At 26.1% G+C, this 26,801-nt stretch overlaps 1 protein-coding gene across 1 annotated transcript; it reads left to right on the top strand.

Annotated features, from left to right (window-relative positions):
- Positions 1-2,058: 2,058 nt before the first annotated feature.
- Positions 2,059-5,367, top strand: LOC128954493 (lysine-specific demethylase RSBN1L-like). The gene is given in 6 exon segments (XM_054300080.1): positions 2,059-2,700; positions 2,702-2,732; positions 2,735-2,854; positions 2,857-2,972; positions 4,069-4,445; positions 4,520-5,367. Coding segments are annotated over 6 exon segments (1,221 nt in total). The 5' UTR covers positions 2,059-2,478; the 3' UTR covers positions 4,875-5,367.
- Positions 5,368-26,801: the final 21,434 nt, after the last annotated feature.

Below are 26,801 nucleotides of genomic sequence, written 5' to 3' on the forward strand. Positions count from 1 at the left end.
AACAATGATAATAAAATAGTATTATTGTCATTTCTTTATAATACTTTTAAAAACAACTAGTTATCCATGCGGAACATATAACCATCCAATTTTATAGAATTTATAAATTAATTGAACCACAATAATAATGATTTTAAAACATAAATCCAATATATGAATGTTATTTAACGTGATAAACACTGATTCCGTAACCACAGTACTATATAGATTAGGTTAGGTTACCATTGAAAATTAGGTTAGGTTGCGGTTCGAACACCAGGTTAGGTAACGCGACAAACACTGATTCCGTAACCCAAGTACTGTATGAATTAGGTTAGGTTACCATTAAAAATTAGGTTAGGTTGCGGTTCGAACACCAGGTTAGGTAACGCGACAAACACTGATTCCGTAACCCAAGTACTGTATAAATTAGGTTATGTTACCATTGAAAATCAGGTTAGGTTGCGGTTCGAACACCAGGTTAGGTAACGCGAATAGCACTGATATCTTAACCCCAGTACTATATAAATTAGGTTAGGTTACCATTGAATATTAGATTAAGTTGCGAAGACATTGACACTTAAATTTATATATACATACAAACATTTTAAAATTATATAGTTGTATAGATAATAATATAATAATATTGTTTTATTATACAGTGATTGATAACAATATTCACGCGCTTTATGTTTTTTTAATATTAATTTATTTATAATTAGTATAGAATTATAATTTAGTTCTCGTGTATTAAGTATTGACAACAATATTATTCTATTAAAGTTGTTATAAATGTTAATTATATTCACGCGCTTTATGTTTGTTTAATATTAATTTATTTATAATTAGCGTAGAATTATGTTATGAGAGCTCAGGTATTTAGGTTAGGTTTTAGTTAGGTTTTAGGTGTTTCCGCGCAATAATTTTGATGGATATATGTTTGTTAGGTCATAATTAACTATTATCTGTTGAAAAAAATCAATTTTATTTAATGTGCGTAAACTCCGGATAGGCCGTCGGCGTCTCTACTGTTTCTTCGTGATTATCAGAGATATCGTCTGCTATAAGATTAATGTTAACTGAAGACCACAGATGGTAGAGATCAAACCTAATGGTCACAACAGAAGCCAATAATTTCGATCTAAACTTTTTGTCATTAACATCATATCTATCAAACAGTTCGAAACATTGGTCAGCTTTCGCCACCAGACTCTGGATCTGATCGTTAATAGTATCAGTCATTGTTTTATAAAAGCGTTTGATTTAGTAAATCGTTTGTAAACCGAATCCGTTTAAAATCAAATCCGAAAACAGTTTTTTATATAGAAATTAAATCGAATATTTAAAACTAATGCCTTATAATCTCGCGCTTAACTGTTAATAAATATTTAACTTATTAATTAATAATTAAGTTAAGTGTAATAATTAAATTGTAATTGTAATAAATATACTAATTAATTAATAATTAAGTGTTTATTTATTTAAATTGCTATTTAATATTTTACAACTAATTAATGTAATCAAATTGTAATAGTAATTGTAATAAATCTATATATATTTAATATTTAAATTATTAAATATATAATTAATTATTAAAATTCTATTAATATTATTAATTATTATAATCATTTTAATTAAATTGAATAGTATATTATAAATCTATATATTTGTAATAATTAAATATAATAATAATAATAATACTAAATAAGTAGTTTATAAATGAATTATTTAATTTTAACTAAATTTAAAATTAGTTAACAATAATACCGGGAAATCAGTTTTGATATTAATATTATTGTTATTTACGGACAATTTTTATCGAAACTATTGATTGATATCAACTATATATTAGCCAAACAGCCGACGGTAGTTAATGGCCACACCGAACCCCGTTTTAATTGTCGGTATAATTATTGGAAAGCGGGCTCTGACTGTATCCCATAAAGTTAATATAGAGATAGTGTTTGGACAGGTATTACAGTTATGTTTGCAATAAATACATATAAAAAACTTTATTACACTCTCTCTATATATATAATACACACAACAGAGTCTATACATACTATCTATTAAAGTGTATTGACTTTGTTGTCCACATCTAACAGATAATGGATATTATCGAAAACTCATTCATTATCGATATCGACATCAACATCAACCTCGACAACAACAACAACAACGGCAACAGAGAGTCTAGAAAATAAAACACAAGATAATGACAGTGTTGTTAAATCAGTTGGTGATCAACAACAGCAACAACACAATGGTTGCGTTAGTGGTGGTATAGTCACCGCCATCAGTAACGTTGATGCCGTCATCATCAGTAGTGCCAGTAGTGGTGGTGACAGTAATCACAATAAGTCCCATCATAAGTGTATCACTTCATCATCGAGTCATAAGTCGACGCCATTCAACAAAACGCCAGATAAGGCCAGCAATACCGCCGCCGCCGTCGCTACCGAAACGCCGTCAATCAAACCGGAATCGCACTCCAAGTTTATGAAGTCAGCCATGTGTTCAAAGTGTCGCAGAAAATCCGTATCCAATGTACGCATACAATGCAAAATGGATCAGTACTTGTCCAGTAGACTGCAGACATTTCCACCCACACTATCGCTGTCGCTGCAAACGCCACGGTTACCATTGCCGGCACCCGACTTACTGAACCTTAAGTACGGCAAATACTATCGAGTGGAACACTAGCCGAACGGTATGGCCAATAGTACTGGACCTGTATTGGGACGAAATCATTCATTTTCGGACTGTCAGATGAAAGGTATGAGTTAGCCATCGAAGGAAAGTTTTTACCGAAGAATCAGCTAAATTGTAGCCAAATATCTCATATCTATTGTACACAAAGCGGCCAAAACTATGTCCGTCTTATTGATTTTTTTGCCGACAGTGAACCCGCCCTAACGGTTAAGGCGGATGTTTTTTAGGACAATCCGGTTTCCGATATCGAGACGACAACATTGCAGGCCTACAGAGATAATGTATGTATTGTTTGGTTTGGTTATACAGTACTAATTGATAATATTTTTGTTTGTTTGTATGTTTTGTGTTTCAAATTAATTAATTATTGATTAGATTTTTTTTGTGTCATATTTTGTGATTTACAATAAGCGCACAATCATACCAACACTTTCATACCAACAATTGTATAGTTTATTATACGATTGATGACATCATGTAATTTCTAACACATAGACAGTAATACTATTTTTTCAATGTTTTGTTTTCAAAGTGTTGGTTTCATTGTGCGCTTAATGTTAAATACTTTTCATGTATTTATTAGTAGTAGTATTAAGTATTGTTTAGAAATTATTTCAGTTTAAAACTTTACATACAGTATATATATGATATAAATTATAATATTTTTTTGTTTGTTTGTTATTATAAAATTACAATTGATTTTTTGTTTTCTTCAAATAAAAAAGTTTATTAAATGTTTGTGTGTGTGTGTGTGAGTGTGTGAGTGAGTGAGTGAGTGAGTGAGTGAGTTAGAAATATAACATTAATAGTAGTTTTTCATTCAATAACAACAACTTTTTTTTAAATAAAAAAAGTAGTTTTGAATTACATTTTTGTTTTGTTGTTGAAAAACTTGTATTTATTTTTTGTTTTGTTTTGCTTTTTATGCAAACTTATGTCTAATGTATCTCAAGTTTTTAGTTATTATTATTATTGTTATGAAAATCTCTCATTCAATGTATATAATATATACTATATATTATGATATAATTTCTACTGAAATGTATTTCTATAAAAAAAATAAAATATAATTTATTTGATTAAATCAATCAAAACGGATAAACATTTTAAATTATAATTTTTAGTGACAATTATTTTATTTCATAATATTGTAATAATCATTATTATTATTATTATTAGATTATAGATAAAAAAGTTTTATTTTTGTTGATAATTAGATAATAATGTTTTAAATATCACGTGTAGTGAATAATATGTAATTTAAAAAATATTTTATTATTTTGAATATTATTAGTTAGTATTATTATTATTATATAATAGTTTAATTTCTAATCTATTTTTGTTGTTGTTATTAATTGTGTTTTTTTTAACATACAGGTGCACAAAAACTACAATAACGGTACGTTTCGTTATGGACCCCTTCATCAGATATCGCTGGTCGGTACCGTACACGAGGAAGTCGGAGGTTATTTTCCGAAAATGATTCAACTAGTGGAACAGTCACCGTTCCTCAAGTATGTTATGCCATGGGGTCATATGTCAGCCGTACGTATGGCAACACCCGAAGAATCAAACGATGGACCGATATTGTGGATCAGACCCGGCGAACAACTGATACCTACGGCCGAACTTAGCGCTAGTGGTGGCGGTGGTCAGAAAACACCGAAAAGTAGCCAAAAGCGTGCGCAGAGTGAACTCCGGGGTCTACAGTTGCGTAGGATTAGTGAGCCCCGGGAGATGATGTTCGAGGACAGGTATGTGTCGATTGATTGTTATTAAAAAAATTTATATTAATTGATTGATCACCCGATTGATTGTCCCAATATAGAACCCGATGTCACGCCGATCACGTTGGCCAAGGTTTCGATAGGCAAACAACGGCAGCCGTCGGCGTATTGAAAGCTGTCAACTGTAACAGCCAATGGAAATACAATCGGGTGACCAAAGATGTTGTCGCCTTTCACGCGGCCGACTTTGACCAGCTGACCCAAAAGTTGCAACTAGACCTACACGAACCACCTGTTTCCCAATGTATCACCTGGGTCGAAGATGCCAAACTGAATCAGCTGCGCCGGGACGGCATACGCTACGCCCGTATTCAACTGCACGATAATGATATATATTTTTTGCTCCGCAATATCATTCACCAGTTTCGTACTGTTTCCCGTAATTTGTTGTTTTAGTTTTTTTGAGGGGATGGGGGCGGGGTGTCCAAGGGTCCAATGAGTTTAGAGATTTGTTTATTAACATTGGTGATTTAATTTAATGCTAAAATTTATATTCTATATGTATGTATGTGTATGTATTAGGTATGTCTGTGTGTGTGTATGTATTAGGTATGTCTGTGTGTGTGTGTGTGTATGTATTAGGTATGTCTGTGTGTGTGTGTATGTATTAGGTATGTCTGTGTGTGTGTGTATGTATTAGGTATGTCTGTGTGTGTGTGTATGTATTAGGTATGTCTGTGTGTGTGTGTATGTATTAGGTATGTCTGTGTGTGTGTATGTATTAGGTATGTCTGTGTGTGTGTATGTATTAGGTATGTCTGTGTGTGTGTATGTATTAGGTATGTCTGTGTGTGTGTGTGTGTGTGTGTGTGTGTGTGTGTGTGTGTGTATGTATTAGGTATGTATGTGTGTGTGTATGACGATGACGAAGAGCTGTACGATGGAGATGATGGTGACTGCATACATACCCCTCTCCCCCCACCCACACACACACACACACTCTTACATTAACTATTCGTTTATTATATATATATATATATATATATATATTATTTTTTCACACACACACACACAAACACTTACCGTAAAACTTCAACAACAAAATTATTGTTATTTTTTATTTAAATATTATAATAATTTTTTGTCGTATCTTTAAAAACAAACACAAAAAATTTGTAAACAAATGATTTTTTTTTAAATATTTTTTTTGTGTGTCGAACGCCTCCTAATCGTCGACTACTATCTGATAAACAATTATTTATAATAATGTTTATATATATATATATAAACTATTTTCTCTCTCTCTCTCTTTCATAATGAGATAATAATCTAACCGTAAAAAAACACAATACTATATAATTGTATTTTCAAACAAAAAACATTTTTTTCAATCAATCAATATTATTATTAATGATTTAGTAGTATATATATAAAAAAAATTTTGCTAATTATTAGTTAATCATTTGTATTAGTTATTATTATTATTATTATCATTGAAATCCATAATGAATTGAATAGTTGTCATTATTATTATTATTATTATTACTGATATATATACTACAATGGTTTCAATCGCAAGTCATTACTACTAGTAGTAATAGTGATGATGTAGTTATAGTCAAACGTAGCCAACAATTGTATGATTTCAATGACCCGAAGTTATACCGATAGCTATTGACAGCAGCAATACTACTACCCATACTCAGGGAAATACCCGATATTGTCGACAATATTGGCGATCAGTATTGGATTATAGCTATACTAGAATCGGATGATAATGAGGGCATTGTATTTGCTAAGCACCGGGATATTGGATACTATTGTCTATTTAATAGTACAGTATATATATATATATATATAAAACCTATTGTTTTTTTTTATTGATAACTAAACAAATAAATAATAGTATAAATATGCCGACACCACGTCCGCCCAGTGTGCACACCGCCAACAAACGGCCATCAAACATATATAGGTAAGGGATGTCTCACTGATGGTTCCCGGAACCAATAAACCACTATCCATACATTCTGGATATACGGGAATCTCAGGTGACCCATCAGGTCCGGGTGTTCGCATTTTTTGCCAAAATATTCGGGGTCTGACGTAAACCAAGTTTCCCATATATACTTACCATTAAGTATCTGTAGTCCACTGTCGATCATATCCTTGGCCACCGAATCCGATTTGCCGTAGTTTTTGGCCACACCTTTTATCACTTTGTCAATCTGTCGGCCATACGTCAACTCTGAGTCCATTATCCGATTCATTCGGGCGTCGGATTCAATTTGTTCTTTAACGTCAAATTGCTTTGGTTTCTCCATAGGGAACGGGTGTTTTTTTTTCGGTGATTATAATCGGCTACAAGTGTTTCTTTGTTTCTACAGATTTATGTTTTTTTTTTGATAAATTAAATTTTTTAATATTTAATTGTTATTTTTTAAAAAAATAATTTTTATAAAGATTACCATAATTTAATGTAAAACTAGTATAATTGTATTATTATATTTTCAATTTTTATTGAAAGCAATGTTAGTTCTATGGGAAATTTTAAATGTTTATTGAGCACTGGTAGGTTTTAAGGGACAGGTAGTCAGATGCTGTGTAACTACATTTTGCTTTATGGTATGAGTCATATGGCACCGGGAGGTTAGCTAACTGTGCTAAATTTTTGTAATTTTTTTTCAAATACAAAAATTTTAGATTTGCATTAAAATTTTTAAAATTTTATTCAATGCAATGTTTTTTCTATGGGAAATTTTAAATGTTTATTGAGCACTGGTAGATTTTAAGGGACAGGTAGTCAGATGCTGTGTAACTACATTTTGCTTTATGGTATGAGTCATATGGCACCGGGAGGTTAGCTAACTGTGCTAAATTTTTGTAATTTTTTTTCAAATACAAAAATTTTAGATTTGCATTAAAATTTTTAAAATTTTATTCAATGCAATGTTTTTTCTATGGGAAATTTTAAATGTTTATTGAGCACTGGTAGATTTTAAGGGACAGGTAGTCAGATGCTGTGTAACTACATTTTGCTTTATGGTATGAGTCATATGGCACCGGGAGGTTAGCTAACTGTGCTAAATTTTTGTAATTTTTTTTCAAATACAAAAATTTTAGATTTGCATTAAAATTTTTAAATTTTTATTCAATGCAATGTTTTTTCTATGGGAAATTTTAAATGTTTATTGAGCACTGGTAGATTTTAAGGGACAGGTAGTCAGATGCTGTGTAACTACATTTTGCTTTATGGTATGAGTCATATGGCACCGGGAGGTTAGCTAACTGTGCTAAATTTTTGTAATTTTTTTTCAAATACAAAAATTTTAGATTTGCATTAAAATTTTTAAATTTTTATTCAATGCAATGTTTTTTCTATGGGAAATTTTAAATGTTTATTGAGCACTGGTAGGTTTTAAGGGACAGGTAGTCAGATGCTGTGTAACTACATTTTGCTTTATGGTATGAGTCATATGGCACCGGGAGGTTAGCTAACTGTGAAAAATTTTAGATTTGCATTTAAATTTTTAACTTATATTTAAAGTAATGTTATTTCTATAGGAAATTTAAAATGTTTATTGAACACTGGTAGATTTTTAGGACAGGTAGCCTGATGCTGTGTAACTACATTTTGCTTTATGGTATGAGTCACATGGCACCGGAAGGTTAGCTAACTGTGCAAAATTTTGTAAATTTTTTTTTTCAAATGCAAAAATTTTAGATTTGCATTAAAATTTTTAACTTTTATATAAAGTAATGTTATTTCTATGGGAAATTTAATTATTATTTGCGAAAAACTTGCATTTGAAAACAAATTTAGGAACAATTGTAGATTATAGACACCCAGTAGAAAATTATATGCCCTAAACCTAAAACTATATGTATAACTGCATTAAAAACAATAATTTTTTGCTGTCTGTCTATAATATACATTTAAACCAACAATCAAGTATTGATGTCAATCAGCAGCTATTATCGGCAACTATGGCCACAACTATGTCGTATTAATTATTGTATGACAATTAGAAGGAATACTCGAATCGGTGACCAACTATTGGACACCAATGGCCTATTGCCTGTCGAACATATGATACGTACGCTGGATATGTCGTCCGATATGGTAATCCGTAGACCAAAAACATGAACAAATCTATATTATAGACAGCCAGTAGAAATTTATTTGACCCAAACCAACCCCCACCCATCCAACCACTTCCTAACCTCACACCCACCCCAAACTAACCTAACTAAATGCTAATTAAGTAATAAAACTAAACATTTTATATACAATATGTATGTATAACTGCATAAAAACAATACATTTTTTTTGCTGGCTGTCTATAATATAGATTTAAGCCCAAAAACATGGCTCTTAACAGTTCAGCCGATTAGTCAATCTAACGGTTAAACGTATCGGCAATGTGTTTGCCGATGACGACGACAGTAGTAATCAACTATTGGTTAAGGGATTGCAATCGTTTAGAATCAACGGATTGCTTGACCCTCGGTTTGTCGACCAGTTTCGGACATTTTTCGCCGATAATAATGGTCTCAAACGATTGGACACTTGCTATATACCATTCACTGATAATGAGGACACCAATGAAGACAAAGTCAAACAATTGTTTCAGCAGATCTCGTGTCTAAAAAAAACTCAATCAATTGTATACTGCATTACATCTACAGGCGTTACCATCAATACCGGATCCATTGGTACTGATTGCTAACAATTGTCGACAACTAAGTCGTCTAAGACTACAAATCTGTTACGATTATGAAGACATTGATTTGAAGGCATTTATCCGGACATTCAAATCAGTCAAACAAATGCATCGTTTGAAACGTCTGGATCTGGATATGGTTGGCGAAAATGATTTGGACAACAATGACATTGATTTAGTTGAAAGACATTTGTCGACCACACAGATGACTGATTTGCAGTTAACACCGAAATGTTGGCCACAATTAACACATCTGAGAATTGGCGGTAAAATTACAAAACTAATAGTCAATCAGCCGATTATTGCCAATCTATACCTAAATCTACCGCGACTTCAATATCTAGAAACCTGTATCCGTTTGAATACAGTTGTCGTCGACAATGGACCCGAAGTATTGCAATCATTGACAACAAAGTTGCCGTCAATGCAGTCACTGGTCGTCCAAAGTCTAGTGTTTGACAACATTACTGATGATCTGGTGATGAAAGCTATGGACAGTTATCGGTCTAAATTGAAAGTGATTGAAATTACAGCCATTGATTGGACACAACTAAAGCCCAGACAACCGTACGATCCGATGATTACCGATTCATATCCATATAGAAGTAATTAAGTGAACAATCAATCAGTCAATCAATTATGATATCTATTTAATTCAATTAAATAAAAGCTAAGAAATTCAAGTGAATTTAGCATAGATTTAAAAATAATTAAATATATAATCAATCAATCTATTAATATATACTACAGTATTGTTTTTTTTAAAATCTTAATATTTAAACATTTATTTGTTGTTTGATATTATTGTTTTCTATACATTTTTATTTCAAGTAATTATCTATTTTTATTTATTAAAACACTTACAAAAATTAAAGTAAATTTTTGAATTAAATTTTTTTTATTCTTAAAAATAGTTAAAACATTATAAATAGCAAAGCCTATAATTATATAAACACAATGTATTAGCGGATGACAGTAGTAATCAACTACTGGCTAAGGGATTGGAATCGTTTAAAATCTACCAATTGTTTGACCAGTTTTGACCATTTTTAGTATTTTACATAGCCAGAAAACTGATTTCTATTATATTATTTTTATTATTATTTTTATTATTATTTTTATTATTATTTTTATTATTATTTTTATTATTATTTTTATTATTATTTTTATTATTATTTTTATTATTATTTTTATTATTATTTTTATTATTATTTTTATTATTATTTTTATTATTATTTTTATTATTATTTTTATTATTATTTTTATTATTATTTTATTATTATATTTCTATTATTTCTGACAATCATTCAACCCATTAAAAAATGAATAGATATTTCTATTAAGATCCGTTAAAAACATGTGAATCAATCACGTATTAAAAAATGAGTAGATTTTTCTATTAGTCTTTAGTAAGGAATTAACAATCATTTAACCCATTAAAAAATGAATAGATATTTCTATTAAGATCCGTTAAAAACATGTGAATCAATCACGTATTAAAAAATGAGTAGATTTTTCTATTAGTCTTTAGTAAGGAATTAACAATCATTTAACCCATTAAAAAATGAATAGATATTTCTATTAAGATCCGTTAAAAAACATGTGAATCAATCACGTATTAAAAAATGAGTAGATTTTTCTATTAGTCTTTAGTAAGGAATTAACAATCATTTAACCCATTAAAAAATGAATAGATATTTCTATTAAGATCCGTTAAAAACATGTGAATCAATCACGTATTAAAAAATGAGTAGATTTTTCTATTAGTCTTTAGTAAGGAATTAACAATCATTTAACCCATTAAAAAATGAATAGATATTTCTATTAAGATCCGTTAAAAACATGTGAATCAATCACGTATTAAAAAATGAGTAGATTTTTCTATTAGTCTTTAGTAAGGAATTAACAATCATTTAACCCATTAAAAAATGAATAGATATTTCTATTAAGATCCGTTAAAAACATGTGAATCAATCACGTATTAAAAAATGAGTAGATTTTTCTATTAGTCTTTAGTAAGGAATTAACAATCATTTAACCCATTAAAAAATGAATAGATATTTCTATTAAGATCCGTTAAAAACATGTGAATCAATCACGTATTAAAAAATGAGTAGATTTTTCTATTAGTCTTTAGTAAGGAATTAACAATCATTTAACCCATTAAAAAATGAATAGATATTTCTATTAAGATCCGTTAAAAACATGTGAATCAATCACGTATTAAAAAATGAGTAGATTTTTCTATTAGTCTTTAGTAAGGAATTAACAATCATTTAACCCATTAAAAAATGAATAGATATTTCTATTAAGATCCGTTAAAAAACATGTGAATCAATCACGTATTAAAAAATGAGTAGATTTTTCTATTAGTCTTTAGTAAGGAATTAACAATCATTTAACCCATTAAAAAATGAATAGATATTTCTATTAAGATCCGTTAAAAACATGTGAATCAATCACGTATTAAAAAATGAGTAGATTTTTCTATTAGTCTTTAGTAAGGAATTAACAATCATTTAACCCATTAAAAAATGAATAGATATTTCTATTAAGATCCGTTAAAAACATGTGAATCAATCACGTATTAAAAAATGAGTAGATTTTTCTATTAGTCTTTAGTAAGGAATTAACAATCATTTAACCCATTAAAAAATGAATAGATATTTCTATTAAGATCCGTTAAAAACATGTGAATCAATCACGTATTAAAAAATGAGTAGATTTTTCTATTAGTCTTTAGTAAGGAATTAACAATCATTTAACCCATTAAAAAATGAATAGATATTTCTATTAAGATCCGTTAAAAACATGTGAATCAATCACGTATTAAAAAATGAGTAGATTTTTCTATTAGTCTTTAGTAAGGAATTAACAATCATTTAACCCATTAAAAAATGAATAGATATTTCTATTAAGATCCGTTAAAAACATGTGAATCAATCACGTATTAAAAAATGAGTAGATTTTTCTATTAGTCTTTAGTAAGGAATTAACAATCATTTAACCCATTAAAAAATGAATAGATATTTCTATTAAGATCCGTTAAAAACATGTGAATCAATCACGTATTAAAAAATGAGTAGATTTTTCTATTAGTCTTTAGTAAGGAATTAACAATCATTTAACCCATTAAAAAATGAATAGATATTTCTATTAAGATCCGTTAAAAACATGTGAATCAATCACGTATTAAAAAATGAGTAGATTTTTCTATTAGTCTTTAGTAAGGAATTAACAATCATTTAACCCATTAAAAAATGAATAGATATTTCTATTAAGATCCGTTAAAAACATGTGAATCAATCACGTATTAAAAAATGAGTAGATTTTTCTATTAGTCTTTAGTAAGGAATTAACAATCATTTAACCCATTAAAAAATGAATAGATATTTCTATTAAGATCCGTTAAAAACATGTGAATCAATCACGTATTAAAAAATGAGTAGATTTTTCTATTAGTCTTTAGTAAGGAATTAACAATCATTTAACCCATTAAAAAATGAATAGATATTTCTATTAAGATCCGTTAAAAACATGTGAATCAATCACGTATTAAAAAATGAGTAGATTTTTCTATTAGTCTTTAGTAAGGAATTAACAATCATTTAACCCATTAAAAAATGAATAGATATTTCTATTAAGATCCGTTAAAAACATGTGAATCAATCACGTATTAAAAAATGAGTAGATTTTTCTATTAGTCTTTAGTAAGGAATTAACAATCATTTAACCCATTAAAAAATGAATAGATATTTCTATTAAGATCCGTTAAAAACATGTGAATCAATCACGTATTAAAAAATGAGTAGATTTTTCTATTAGTCTTTAGTAAGGAATTAACAATCATTTAACCCATTAAAAAATGAATAGATATTTCTATTAAGATCCGTTAAAAACATGTGAATCAATCACGTATTAAAAAATGAGTAGATTTTTCTATTAGTCTTTAGTAAGGAATTAACAATCATTTAACCCATTAAAAAATGAATAGATATTTCTATTAAGATCCGTTAAAAACATGTGAATCAATCACGTATTAAAAAATGAGTAGATTTTTCTATTAGTCTTTAGTAAGGAATTAACAATCATTTAACCCATTAAAAAATGAATAGATATTTCTATTAAGATCCGTTAAAAACATGTGAATCAATCACGTATTAAAAAATGAGTAGATTTTTCTATTAGTCTTTAGTAAGGAATTAACAATCATTTAACCCATTAAAAAATGAATAGATATTTCTATTAAGATCCGTTAAAAACATGTGAATCAATCACGTATTAAAAAATGAGTAGATTTTTCTATTAGTCTTTAGTAAGGAATTAACAATCATTTAACCCATTAAAAAATGAATAGATATTTCTATTAAGATCCGTTAAAAACATGTGAATCAATCACGTATTAAAAAATGAGTAGATTTTTCTATTAGTCTTTAGTAAGGAATTAACAATCATTTAACCCATTAAAAAATGAATAGATATTTCTATTAAGATCCGTTAAAAACATGTGAATCAATCACGTATTAAAAAATGAGTAGATTTTTCTATTAGTCTTTAGTAAGGAATTAACAATCATTTAACCCATTAAAAAATGAATAGATATTTCTATTAAGATCCGTTAAAAACATGTGAATCAATCACGTATTAAAAAATGAGTAGATTTTTCTATTAGTCTTTAGTAAGGAATTAACAATCATTTAACCCATTAAAAAATGAATAGATATTTCTATTAAGATCCGTTAAAAACATGTGAATCAATCACGTATTAAAAAATGAGTAGATTTTTCTATTAGTCTTTAGTAAGGAATTAACAATCATTTAACCCATTAAAAAATGAATAGATATTTCTATTAAGATCCGTTAAAAACATGTGAATCAATCACGTATTAAAAAATGAGTAGATTTTTCTATTAGTCTTTAGTAAGGAATTAACAATCATTTAACCCATTAAAAAATGAATAGATATTTCTATTAAGATCCGTTAAAAACATGTGAATCAATCACGTATTAAAAAATGAGTAGATTTTTCTATTAGTCTTTAGTAAGGAATTAACAATCATTTAACCCATTAAAAAATGAATAGATATTTCTATTAAGATCCGTTAAAAACATGTGAATCAATCACGTATTAAAAAATGAGTAGATTTTTCTATTAGTCTTTAGTAAGGAATTAACAATCATTTAACCCATTAAAAAATGAATAGATATTTCTATTAAGATCCGTTAAAAACATGTGAATCAATCACGTATTAAAAAATGAGTAGATTTTTCTATTAGTCTTTAGTAAGGAATTAACAATCATTTAACCCATTAAAAAATGAATAGATATTTCTATTAAGATCCGTTAAAAACATGTGAATCAATCACGTATTAAAAAATGAGTAGATTTTTCTATTAGTCTTTAGTAAGGAATTAACAATCATTTAACCCATTAAAAAATGAATAGATATTTCTATTAAGATCCGTTAAAAACATGTGAATCAATCACGTATTAAAAAATGAGTAGATTTTTCTATTAGTCTTTAGTAAGGAATTAACAATCATTTAACCCATTAAAAAATGAATAGATATTTCTATTAAGATCCGTTAAAAACATGTGAATCAATCACGTATTAAAAAATGAGTAGATTTTTCTATTAGTCTTTAGTAAGGAATTAACAATCATTTAACCCATTAAAAAATGAATAGATATTTCTATTAAGATCCGTTAAAAACATGTGAATCAATCACGTATTAAAAAATGAGTAGATTTTTCTATTAGTCTTTAGTAAGGAATTAACAATCATTTAACCCATTAAAAAATGAATAGATATTTCTATTAAGATCCGTTAAAAACATGTGAATCAATCACGTATTAAAAAATGAGTAGATTTTTCTATTAGTCTTTAGTAAGGAATTAACAATCATTTAACCCATTAAAAAATGAATAGATATTTCTATTAAGATCCGTTAAAAACATGTGAATCAATCACGTATTAAAAAATGAGTAGATTTTTCTATTAGTCTTTAGTAAGGAATTAACAATCATTTAACCCATTAAAAAATGAATAGATATTTCTATTAAGATCCGTTAAAAACATGTGAATCAATCACGTATTAAAAAATGAGTAGATTTTTCTATTAGTCTTTAGTAAGGAATTAACAATCATTTAACCCATTAAAAAATGAATAGATATTTCTATTAAGATCCGTTAAAAACATGTGAATCAATCACGTATTAAAAAATGAGTAGATTTTTCTATTAGTCTTTAGTAAGGAATTAACAATCATTTAACCCATTAAAAAATGAATAGATATTTCTATTAAGATCCGTTAAAAACATGTGAATCAATCACGTATTAAAAAATGAGTAGATTTTTCTATTAGTCTTTAGTAAGGAATTAACAATCATTTAACCCATTAAAAAATGAATAGATATTTCTATTAAGATCCGTTAAAAACATGTGAATCAATCACGTATTAAAAAATGAGTAGATTTTTCTATTAGTCTTTAGTAAGGAATTAACAATCATTTAACCCATTAAAAAATGAATAGATATTTCTATTAAGATCCGTTAAAAACATGTGAATCAATCACGTATTAAAAAATGAGTAGATTTTTCTATTAGTCTTTAGTAAGGAATTAACAATCATTTAACCCATTAAAAAATGAATAGATATTTCTATTAAGATCCGTTAAAAACATGTGAATCAATCACGTATTAAAAAATGAGTAGATTTTTCTATTAGTCTTTAGTAAGGAATTAACAATCATTTAACCCATTAAAAAATGAATAGATATTTCTATTAAGATCCGTTAAAAACATGTGAATCAATCACGTATTAAAAAATGAGTAGATTTTTCTATTAGTCTTTAGTAAGGAATTAACAATCATTTAACCCATTAAAAAATGAATAGATATTTCTATTAAGATCCGTTAAAAACATGTGAATCAATCACGTATTAAAAAATGAGTAGATTTTTCTATTAGTCTTTAGTAAGGAATTAACAATCATTTAACCCATTAAAAAATGAATAGATATTTCTATTAAGATCCGTTAAAAACATGTGAATCAATCACGTATTAAAAAATGAGTAGATTTTTCTATTAGTCTTTAGTAAGGAATTAACAATCATTTAACCCATTAAAAAATGAATAGATATTTCTATTAAGATCCGTTAAAAACATGTGAATCAATCACGTATTAAAAAATGAGTAGATTTTTCTATTAGTCTTTAGTAAGGAATTAACAATCATTTAACCCATTAAAAAATGAATAGATATTTCTATTAAGATCCGTTAAAAACATGTGAATCAATCACGTATTAAAAAATGAGTAGATTTTTCTATTAGTCTTTAGTAAGGAATTAACAATCATTTAACCCATTAAAAAATGAATAGATATTTCTATTAAGATCCGTTAAAAACATGTGAATCAATCACGTATTAAAAAATGAGTAGATTTTTCTATTAGTCTTTAGTAAGGAATTAACAATCATTTAACCCATTAAAAAATGAATAGATATTTCTATTAAGATCCGTTAAAAACATGTGAATCAATCACGTATTAAAAAATGAGTAGATTTTTCTATTAGTCTTTAGTAAGGAATTAACAATCATTTAACCCATTAAAAAATGAATAGATATTTCTATTAAGATCCGTTAAAAACATGTGAATCAATCACGTATTAAAAAATGAGTAGATTTTTCTATTAGTCTTTAGTAAGGAATTAACAATCATTTAACCCATTAAAAAATGAATAGATATTTCTATTAAGATCCGTTAAAAACATGTGAATCAATCACGTATTAAAAAATGAGTAGATTTTTCTATTAGTCTTTAGTAAGGAATTAACAATCATTTAACCCATTAAAAAATGAATAGATATTTCTATTAAGATCCGTTAAAAACATGTGAATCAATCACGTATTAAAAAATGAGTAGATTTTTCTATTAGTCTTTAGTAAGGAATTAACAATCATTTAACCCATTAAAAAATGAATAGATATTTCTATTAAGATCCGTTAAAAACATGTGAATCAATCACGTATTAAAAAATGAGTAGATTTTTCTATTAGTCTTTAGTAAGGAATTAACAATCATTTAACCCATTAAAAAATGAATAGATATTTCTATTAAGATCCGTTAAAAACATGTGAATCAATCACGTATTAAAAAATGAGTAGATTTTTCTATTAGTCTTTAGTAAGGAATTAACAATCATTTAACCCATTAAAAAATGAATAGATATTTCTATTAAGATCCGTTAAAAACATGTGAATCAATCACGTATTAAAAAATGAGTAGATTTTTCTATTAGTCTTTAGTAAGGAATTAACAATCATTTAACCCATTAAAAAATGAATAGATATTTCTATTAAGATCCGTTAAAAACATGTGAATCAATCACGTATTAAAAAATGAGTAGATTTTTCTATTAGTCTTTAGTAAGGAATTAACAATCATTTAACCCATTAAAAAATGAATAGATATTTCTATTAAGATCCGTTAAAAACATGTGAATCAATCACGTATTAAAAAATGAGTAGATTTTTCTATTAGTCTTTAGTAAGGAATTAACAATCATTTAACCCATTAAAAAATGAATAGATATTTCTATTAAGATCCGTTAAAAACATGTGAATCAATCACGTATTAAAAAATGAGTAGATTTTTCTATTAGTCTTTAGTAAGGAATTAACAATCATTTAACCCATTAAAAAATGAATAGATATTTCTATTAAGATCCGTTAAAAACATGTGAATCAATCACGTATTAAAAAATGAGTAGATTTTTCTATTAGTCTTTAGTAAGGAATTAACAATCATTTAACCCATTAAAAAATGAATAGATATTTCTATTAAGATCCGTTAAAAACATGTGAATCAATCACGTATTAAAAAATGAGTAGATTTTTCTATTAGTCTTTAGTAAGGAATTAACAATCATTTAACCCATTAAAAAATGAATAGATATTTCTATTAAGATCCGTTAAAAACATGTGAATCAATCACGTATTAAAAAATGAGTAGATTTTTCTATTAGTCTTTAGTAAGGAATTAACAATCATTTAACCCATTAAAAAATGAATAGATATTTCTATTAAGATCCGTTAAAAACATGTGAATCAATCACGTATTAAAAAATGAGTAGATTTTTCTATTAGTCTTTAGTAAGGAATTAACAATCATTTAACCCATTAAAAAATGAATAGATATTTCTATTAAGATCCGTTAAAAACATGTGAATCAATCACGTATTAAAAAATGAGTAGATTTTTCTATTAGTCTTTAGTAAGGAATTAACAATCATTTAACCCATTAAAAAATGAATAGATATTTCTATTAAGATCCGTTAAAAACATGTGAATCAATCACGTATTAAAAAATGAGTAGATTTTTCTATTAGTCTTTAGTAAGGAATTAACAATCATTTAACCCATTAAAAAATGAATAGATATTTCTATTAAGATCCGTTAAAAACATGTGAATCAATCACGTATTAAAAAATGAGTAGATTTTTCTATTAGTCTTTAGTAAGGAATTAACAATCATTTAACCCATTAAAAAATGAATAGATATTTCTATTAAGATCCGTTAAAAACATGTGAATCAATCACGTATTAAAAAATGAGTAGATTTTTCTATTAGTCTTTAGTAAGGAATTAACAATCATTTAACCCATTAAAAAATGAATAGATATTTCTATTAAGATCCGTTAAAAACATGTGAATCAATCACGTATTAAAAAATGAGTAGATTTTTCTATTAGTCTTTAGTAAGGAATTAACAATCATTTAACCCATTAAAAAATGAATAGATATTTCTATTAAGATCCGTTAAAAACATGTGAATCAATCACGTATTAAAAAATGAGTAGATTTTTCTATTAGTCTTTAGTAAGGAATTAACAATCATTTAACCCATTAAAAAATGAATAGATATTTCTATTAAGATCCGTTAAAAACATGTGAATCAATCACGTATTAAAAAATGAGTAGATTTTTCTATTAGTCTTTAGTAAGGAATTAACAATCATTTAACCCATTAAAAAATGAATAGATATTTCTATTAAGATCCGTTAAAAACATGTGAATCAATCACGTATTAAAAAATGAGTAGATTTTTCTATTAGTCTTTAGTAAGGAATTAACAATCATTTAACCCATTAAAAAATGAATAGATATTTCTATTAAGATCCGTTAAAAACATGTGAATCAATCACGTATTAAAAAATGAGTAGATTTTTCTATTAGTCTTTAGTAAGGAATTAACAATCATTTAACCCATTAAAAAATGAATAGATATTTCTATTAAGATCCGTTAAAAACATGTGAATCAATCACGTATTAAAAAATGAGTAGATTTTTCTATTAGTCTTTAGTAAGGAATTAACAATCATTTAACCCATTAAAAAATGAATAGATATTTCTATTAAGATCCGTTAAAAACATGTGAATCAATCACGTATTAAAAAATGAGTAGATTTTTCTATTAGTCTTTAGTAAGGAATTAACAATCATTTAACCCATTAAAAAATGAATAGATATTTCTATTAAGATCCGTTAAAAACATGTGAATCAATCACGTATTAAAAAATGAGTAGATTTTTCTATTAGTCTTTAGTAAGGAATTAACAATCATTTAACCCATTAAAAAATGAATAGATATTTCTATTAAGATCCGTTAAAAACATGTGAATCAATCACGTATTAAAAAATGAGTAGATTTTTCTATTAGTCTTTAGTAAGGAATTAACAATCATTTAACCCATTAAAAAATGAATAGATATTTCTATTAAGATCCGTTAAAAACATGTGAATCAATCACGTATTAAAAAATGAGTAGATTTTTCTATTAGTCTTTAGTAAGGAATTAACAATCATTTAACCCATTAAAAAATGAATAGATATTTCTATTAAGATCCGTTAAAAACATGTGAATCAATCACGTATTAAAAAATGAGTAGATTTTTCTATTAGTCTTTAGTAAGGAATTAACAATCATTTAACCCATTAAAAAATGAATAGATATTTCTATTAAGATCCGTTAAAAACATGTGAATCAATCACGTATTAAAAAATGAGTAGATTTTTCTATTAGTCTTTAGTAAGGAATTAACAATCATTTAACCCATTAAAAAATGAATAGATATTTCTATTAAGATCCGTTAAAAACATGTGAATCAATCACGTATTAAAAAATGAGTAGATTTTTCTATTAGTCTTTAGTAAGGAATTAACAATCATTTAACCCATTAAAAAATGAATAGATATTTCTATTAAGATCCGTTAAAAACATGTGAATCAATCACGTATTAAAAAATGAGTAGATTTTTCTATTAGTCTTTAGTAAGGAATTAACAATCATTTAACCCATTAAAAAATGAATAGATATTTCTATTAAGATCCGTTAAAAACATGTGAATCAATCACGTATTAAAAAATGAGTAGATTTTTCTATTAGTCTTTAGTAAGGAATTAACAATCATTTAACCCATTAAAAAATGAATAGATATTTCTATTAAGATCCGTTAAAAACATGTGAATCAATCACGTATTAAAAAATGAGTAGATTTTTCTATTAGTCTTTAGTAAGGAATTAACAATCATTTAACCCATTAAAAAATGAATAGATATTTCTATTAAGATCCGTTAAAAACATGTGAATCAATCACGTATTAAAAAATGAGTAGATTTTTCTATTAGTCTTTAGTAAGGAATTAACAATCATTTAACCCATTAAAAAATGAATAGATATTTCTATTAAGATCCGTTAAAAACATGTGAATCAATCACGTATTAAAAAATGAGTAGATTTTTCTATTAGTCTTTAGTAAGGAATTAACAATCATTTAACCCATTAAAAAATGAATAGATATTTCTATTAAGATCCGTTAAAAACATGTGAATCAATCACGTATTAAAAAATGAGTAGATTTTTCTATTAGTCTTTAGTAAGGAATTAACAATCATTTAACCCATTAAAAAATGAATAGATATTTCTATTAAGATCCGTTAAAAACATGTGAATCAATCACGTATTAAAAAATGAGTAGATTTTTCTATTAGTCTTTAGTAAGGAATTAACAATCATTTAACCCATTAAAAAATGAATAGATATTTCTATTAAGATCCGTTAAAAACATGTGAATCAATCACGTATTAAAAAATGAGTAGATTTTTCTATTAGTCTTTAGTAAGGAATTAACAATCATTTAACCCATTAAAAAATGAATAGATATTTCTATTAAGATCCGTTAAAAACATGTGAATCAATCACGTATTAAAAAATGAGTAGATTTTTCTATTAGTCTTTAGTAAGGAATTAACAATCATTTAACCCATTAAAAAATGAATAGATATTTCTATTAAGATCCGTTAAAAACATGTGAATCAATCACGTATTAAAAAATGAGTAGATTTTTCTATTAGTCTTTAGTAAGGAATTAACAATCATTTAACCCATTAAAAAATGAATAGATATTTCTATTAAGATCCGTTAAAAACATGTGAATCAATCACGTATTAAAAAATGAGTAGATTTTTCTATTAGTCTTTAGTAAGGAATTAACAATCATTTAACCCATTAAAAAATGAATAGATATTTCTATTAAGATCCGTTAAAAACATGTGAATCAATCACGTATTAAAAAATGAGTAGATTTTTCTATTAGTCTTTAGTAAGGAATTAACAATCATTTAACCCATTAAAAAATGAATAGATATTTCTATTAAGATCCGTTAAAAACATGTGAATCAATCACGTATTAAAAAATGAGTAGATTTTTCTATTAGTCTTTAGTAAGGAATTAACAATCATTTAACCCATTAAAAAATGAATAGATATTTCTATTAAGATCCGTTAAAAACATGTGAATCAATCACGTATTAAAAAATGAGTAGATTTTTCTATTAGTCTTTAGTAAGGAATTAACAATCATTTAACCCATTAAAAAATGAATAGATATTTCTATTAAGATCCGTTAAAAACATGTGAATCAATCACGTATTAAAAAATGAGTAGATTTTTCTATTAGTCTTTAGTAAGGAATTAACAATCATTTAACCCATTAAAAAATGAATAGATATTTCTATTAAGATCCGTTAAAAACATGTGAATCAATCACGTATTAAAAAATGAGTAGATTTTTCTATTAGTCTTTAGTAAGGAATTAACAATCATTTAACCCATTAAAAAATGAATAGATATTTCTATTAAGATCCGTTAAAAACATGTGAATCAATCACGTATTAAAAAATGAGTAGATTTTTCTATTAGTCTTTAGTAAGGAATTAACAATCATTTAACCCATTAAAAAATGAATAGATATTTCTATTAAGATCCGTTAAAAACATGTGAATCAATCACGTATTAAAAAATGAGTAGATTTTTCTATTAGTCTTTAGTAAGGAATTAACAATCATTTAACCCATTAAAAAATGAATAGATATTTCTATTAAGATCCGTTAAAAACATGTGAATCAATCACGTATTAAAAAATGAGTAGATTTTTCTATTAGTCTTTAGTAAGGAATTAACAATCATTTAACCCATTAAAAAATGAATAGATATTTCTATTAAGATCCGTTAAAAACATGTGAATCAATCACGTATTAAAAAATGAGTAGATTTTTCTATTAGTCTTTAGTAAGGAATTAACAATCATTTAACCCATTAAAAAATGAATAGATATTTCTATTAAGATCCGTTAAAAACATGTGAATCAATCACGTATTAAAAAATGAGTAGATTTTTCTATTAGTCTTTAGTAAGGAATTAACAATCATTTAACCCATTAAAAAATGAATAGATATTTCTATTAAGATCCGTTAAAAACATGTGAATCAATCACGTATTAAAAAATGAGTAGATTTTTCTATTAGTCTTTAGTAAGGAATTAACAATCATTTAACCCATTAAAAAATGAATAGATATTTCTATTAAGATCCGTTAAAAACATGTGAATCAATCACGTATTAAAAAATGAGTAGATTTTTCTATTAGTCTTTAGTAAGGAATTAACAATCATTTAACCCATTAAAAAATGAATAGATATTTCTATTAAGATCCGTTAAAAACATGTGAATCAATCACGTATTAAAAAATGAGTAGATTTTTCTATTAGTCTTTAGTAAGGAATTAACAATCATTTAACCCATTAAAAAATGAATAGATATTTCTATTAAGATCCGTTAAAAACATGTGAATCAATCACGTATTAAAAAATGAGTAGATTTTTCTATTAGTCTTTAGTAAGGAATTAACAATCATTTAACCCATTAAAAAATGAATAGATATTTCTATTAAGATCCGTTAAAAACATGTGAATCAATCACGTATTAAAAAATGAGTAGATTTTTCTATTAGTCTTTAGTAAGGAATTAACAATCATTTAACCCATTAAAAAATGAATAGATATTTCTATTAAGATCCGTTAAAAACATGTGAATCAATCACGTATTAAAAAATGAGTAGATTTTTCTATTAGTCTTTAGTAAGGAATTAACAATCATTTAACCCATTAAAAAATGAATAGATATTTCTATTAAGATCCGTTAAAAACATGTGAATCAATCACGTATTAAAAAATGAGTAGATTTTTCTATTAGTCTTTAGTAAGGAATTAACAATCATTTAACCCATTAAAAAATGAATAGATATTTCTATTAAGATCCGTTAAAAACATGTGAATCAATCACGTATTAAAAAATGAGTAGATTTTTCTATTAGTCTTTAGTAAGGAATTAACAATCATTTAACCCATTAAAAAATGAATAGATATTTCTATTAAGATCCGTTAAAAACATGTGAATCAATCACGTATTAAAAAATGAGTAGATTTTTCTATTAGTCTTTAGTAAGGAATTAACAATCATTTAACCCATTAAAAAATGAATAGATATTTCTATTAAGATCCGTTAAAAACATGTGAATCAATCACGTATTAAAAAATGAGTAGATTTTTCTATTAGTCTTTAGTAAGGAATTAACAATCATTTAACCCATTAAAAAATGAATAGATATTTCTATTAAGATCCGTTAAAAACATGTGAATCAATCACGTATTAAAAAATGAGTAGATTTTTCTATTAGTCTTTAGTAAGGAATTAACAATCATTTAACCCATTAAAAAATGAATAGATATTTCTATTAAGATCCGTTAAAAACATGTGAATCAATCACGTATTAAAAAATGAGTAGATTTTTCTATTAGTCTTTAGTAAGGAATTAACAATCATTTAACCCATTAAAAAATGAATAGATATTTCTATTAAGATCCGTTAAAAACATGTGAATCAATCACGTATTAAAAAATGAGTAGATTTTTCTATTAGTCTTTAGTAAGGAATTAACAATCATTTAACCCATTAAAAAATGAATAGATATTTCTATTAAGATCCGTTAAAAACATGTGAATCAATCACGTATTAAAAAATGAGTAGATTTTTCTATTAGTCTTTAGTAAGGAATTAACAATCATTTAACCCATTAAAAAATGAATAGAATAGATATTTCTATTAAGATCCGTTAAAAACATGTGAATCAATCACGTATTAAAAAATGAGTAGATTTTTCTATTAGTCTTTAGTAAGGAATTAACAATCATTTAACCCATTAAAAAATGAATAGATATTTCTATTAAGATCCGTTAAAAACATGTGAATCAATCACGTATTAAAAAATGAGTAGATTTTTCTATTAGTCTTTAGTAAGGAATTAACAATCATTTAACCCATTAAAAAATGAATAGATATTTCTATTAAGATCCGTTAAAAACATGTGAATCAATCACGTATTAAAAAATGAGTAGATTTTTCTATTAGTCTTTAGTAAGGAATTAACAATCATTTAACCCATTAAAAAATGAATAGATATTTCTATTAAGATCCGTTAAAAACATGTGAATCAATCACGTATTAAAAAATGAGTAGATTTTTCTATTAGTCTTTAGTAAGGAATTAACAATCATTTAACCCATTAAAAAATGAATAGATATTTCTATTAAGATCCGTTAAAAACATGTGAATCAATCACGTATTAAAAAATGAGTAGATTTTTCTATTAGTCTTTAGTAAGGAATTAACAATCATTTAACCCATTAAAAAATGAATAGATATTTCTATTAAGATCCGTTAAAAACATGTGAATCAATCACGTATTAAAAAATGAGTAGATTTTTCTATTAGTCTTTAGTAAGGAATTAACAATCATTTAACCCATTAAAAAATGAATAGATATTTCTATTAAGATCCGTTAAAAACATGTGAATCAATCACGTATTAAAAAATGAGTAGATTTTTCTATTAGTCTTTAGTAAGGAATTAACAATCATTTAACCCATTAAAAAATGAATAGATATTTCTATTAAGATCCGTTAAAAACATGTGAATCAATCACGTATTAAAAAATGAGTAGATTTTTCTATTAGTCTTTAGTAAGGAATTAACAATCATTTAACCCATTAAAAAATGAATAGATATTTCTATTAAGATCCGTTAAAAACATGTGAATCAATCACGTATTAAAAAATGAGTAGATTTTTCTATTAGTCTTTAGTAAGGAATTAACAATCATTTAACCCATTAAAAAATGAATAGATATTTCTATTAAGATCCGTTAAAAACATGTGAATCAATCACGTATTAAAAAATGAGTAGATTTTTCTATTAGTCTTTAGTAAGGAATTAACAATCATTTAACCCATTAAAAAATGAATAGATATTTCTATTAAGATCCGTTAAAAACATGTGAATCAATCACGTATTAAAAAATGAGTAGATTTTTCTATTAGTCTTTAGTAAGGAATTAACAATCATTTAACCCATTAAAAAATGAATAGATATTTCTATTAAGATCCGTTAAAAACATGTGAATCAATCACGTATTAAAAAATGAGTAGATTTTTCTATTAGTCTTTAGTAAGGAATTAACAATCATTTAACCCATTAAAAAATGAATAGATATTTCTATTAAGATCCGTTAAAAACATGTGAATCAATCACGTATTAAAAAATGAGTAGATTTTTCTATTAGTCTTTAGTAAGGAATTAACAATCATTTAACCCATTAAAAAATGAATAGATATTTCTATTAAGATCCGTTAAAAACATGTGAATCAATCACGTATTAAAAAATGAGTAGATTTTTCTATTAGTCTTTAGTAAGGAATTAACAATCATTTAACCCATTAAAAAATGAATAGATATTTCTATTAAGATCCGTTAAAAACATGTGAATCAATCACGTATTAAAAAATGAGTAGATTTTTCTATTAGTCTTTAGTAAGGAATTAACAATCATTTAACCCATTAAAAAATGAATAGATATTTCTATTAAGATCCGTTAAAAACATGTGAATCAATCACGTATTAAAAAATGAGTAGATTTTTCTATTAGTCTTTAGTAAGGAATTAACAATCATTTAACCCATTAAAAAATGAATAGATATTTCTATTAAGATCCGTTAAAAACATGTGAATCAATCACGTATTAAAAAATGAGTAGATTTTTCTATTAGTCTTTAGTAAGGAATTAACAATCATTTAACCCATTAAAAAATGAATAGATATTTCTATTAAGATCCGTTAAAAACATGTGAATCAATCACGTATTAAAAAATGAGTAGATTTTTCTATTAGTCTTTAGTAAGGAATTAACAATCATTTAACCCATT

The sequence above is a fragment of the Oppia nitens genome, unplaced genomic scaffold (assembly GCF_028296485.1).
Source record: "Oppia nitens isolate AA-2021 unplaced genomic scaffold, nextdenovo-longstitch-racon4-pilon3 scaffold27_pilon_pilon_pilon, whole genome shotgun sequence".
NCBI classification, from domain to species: Eukaryota; Metazoa; Arthropoda; class Arachnida; order Sarcoptiformes; family Oppiidae; genus Oppia; species Oppia nitens.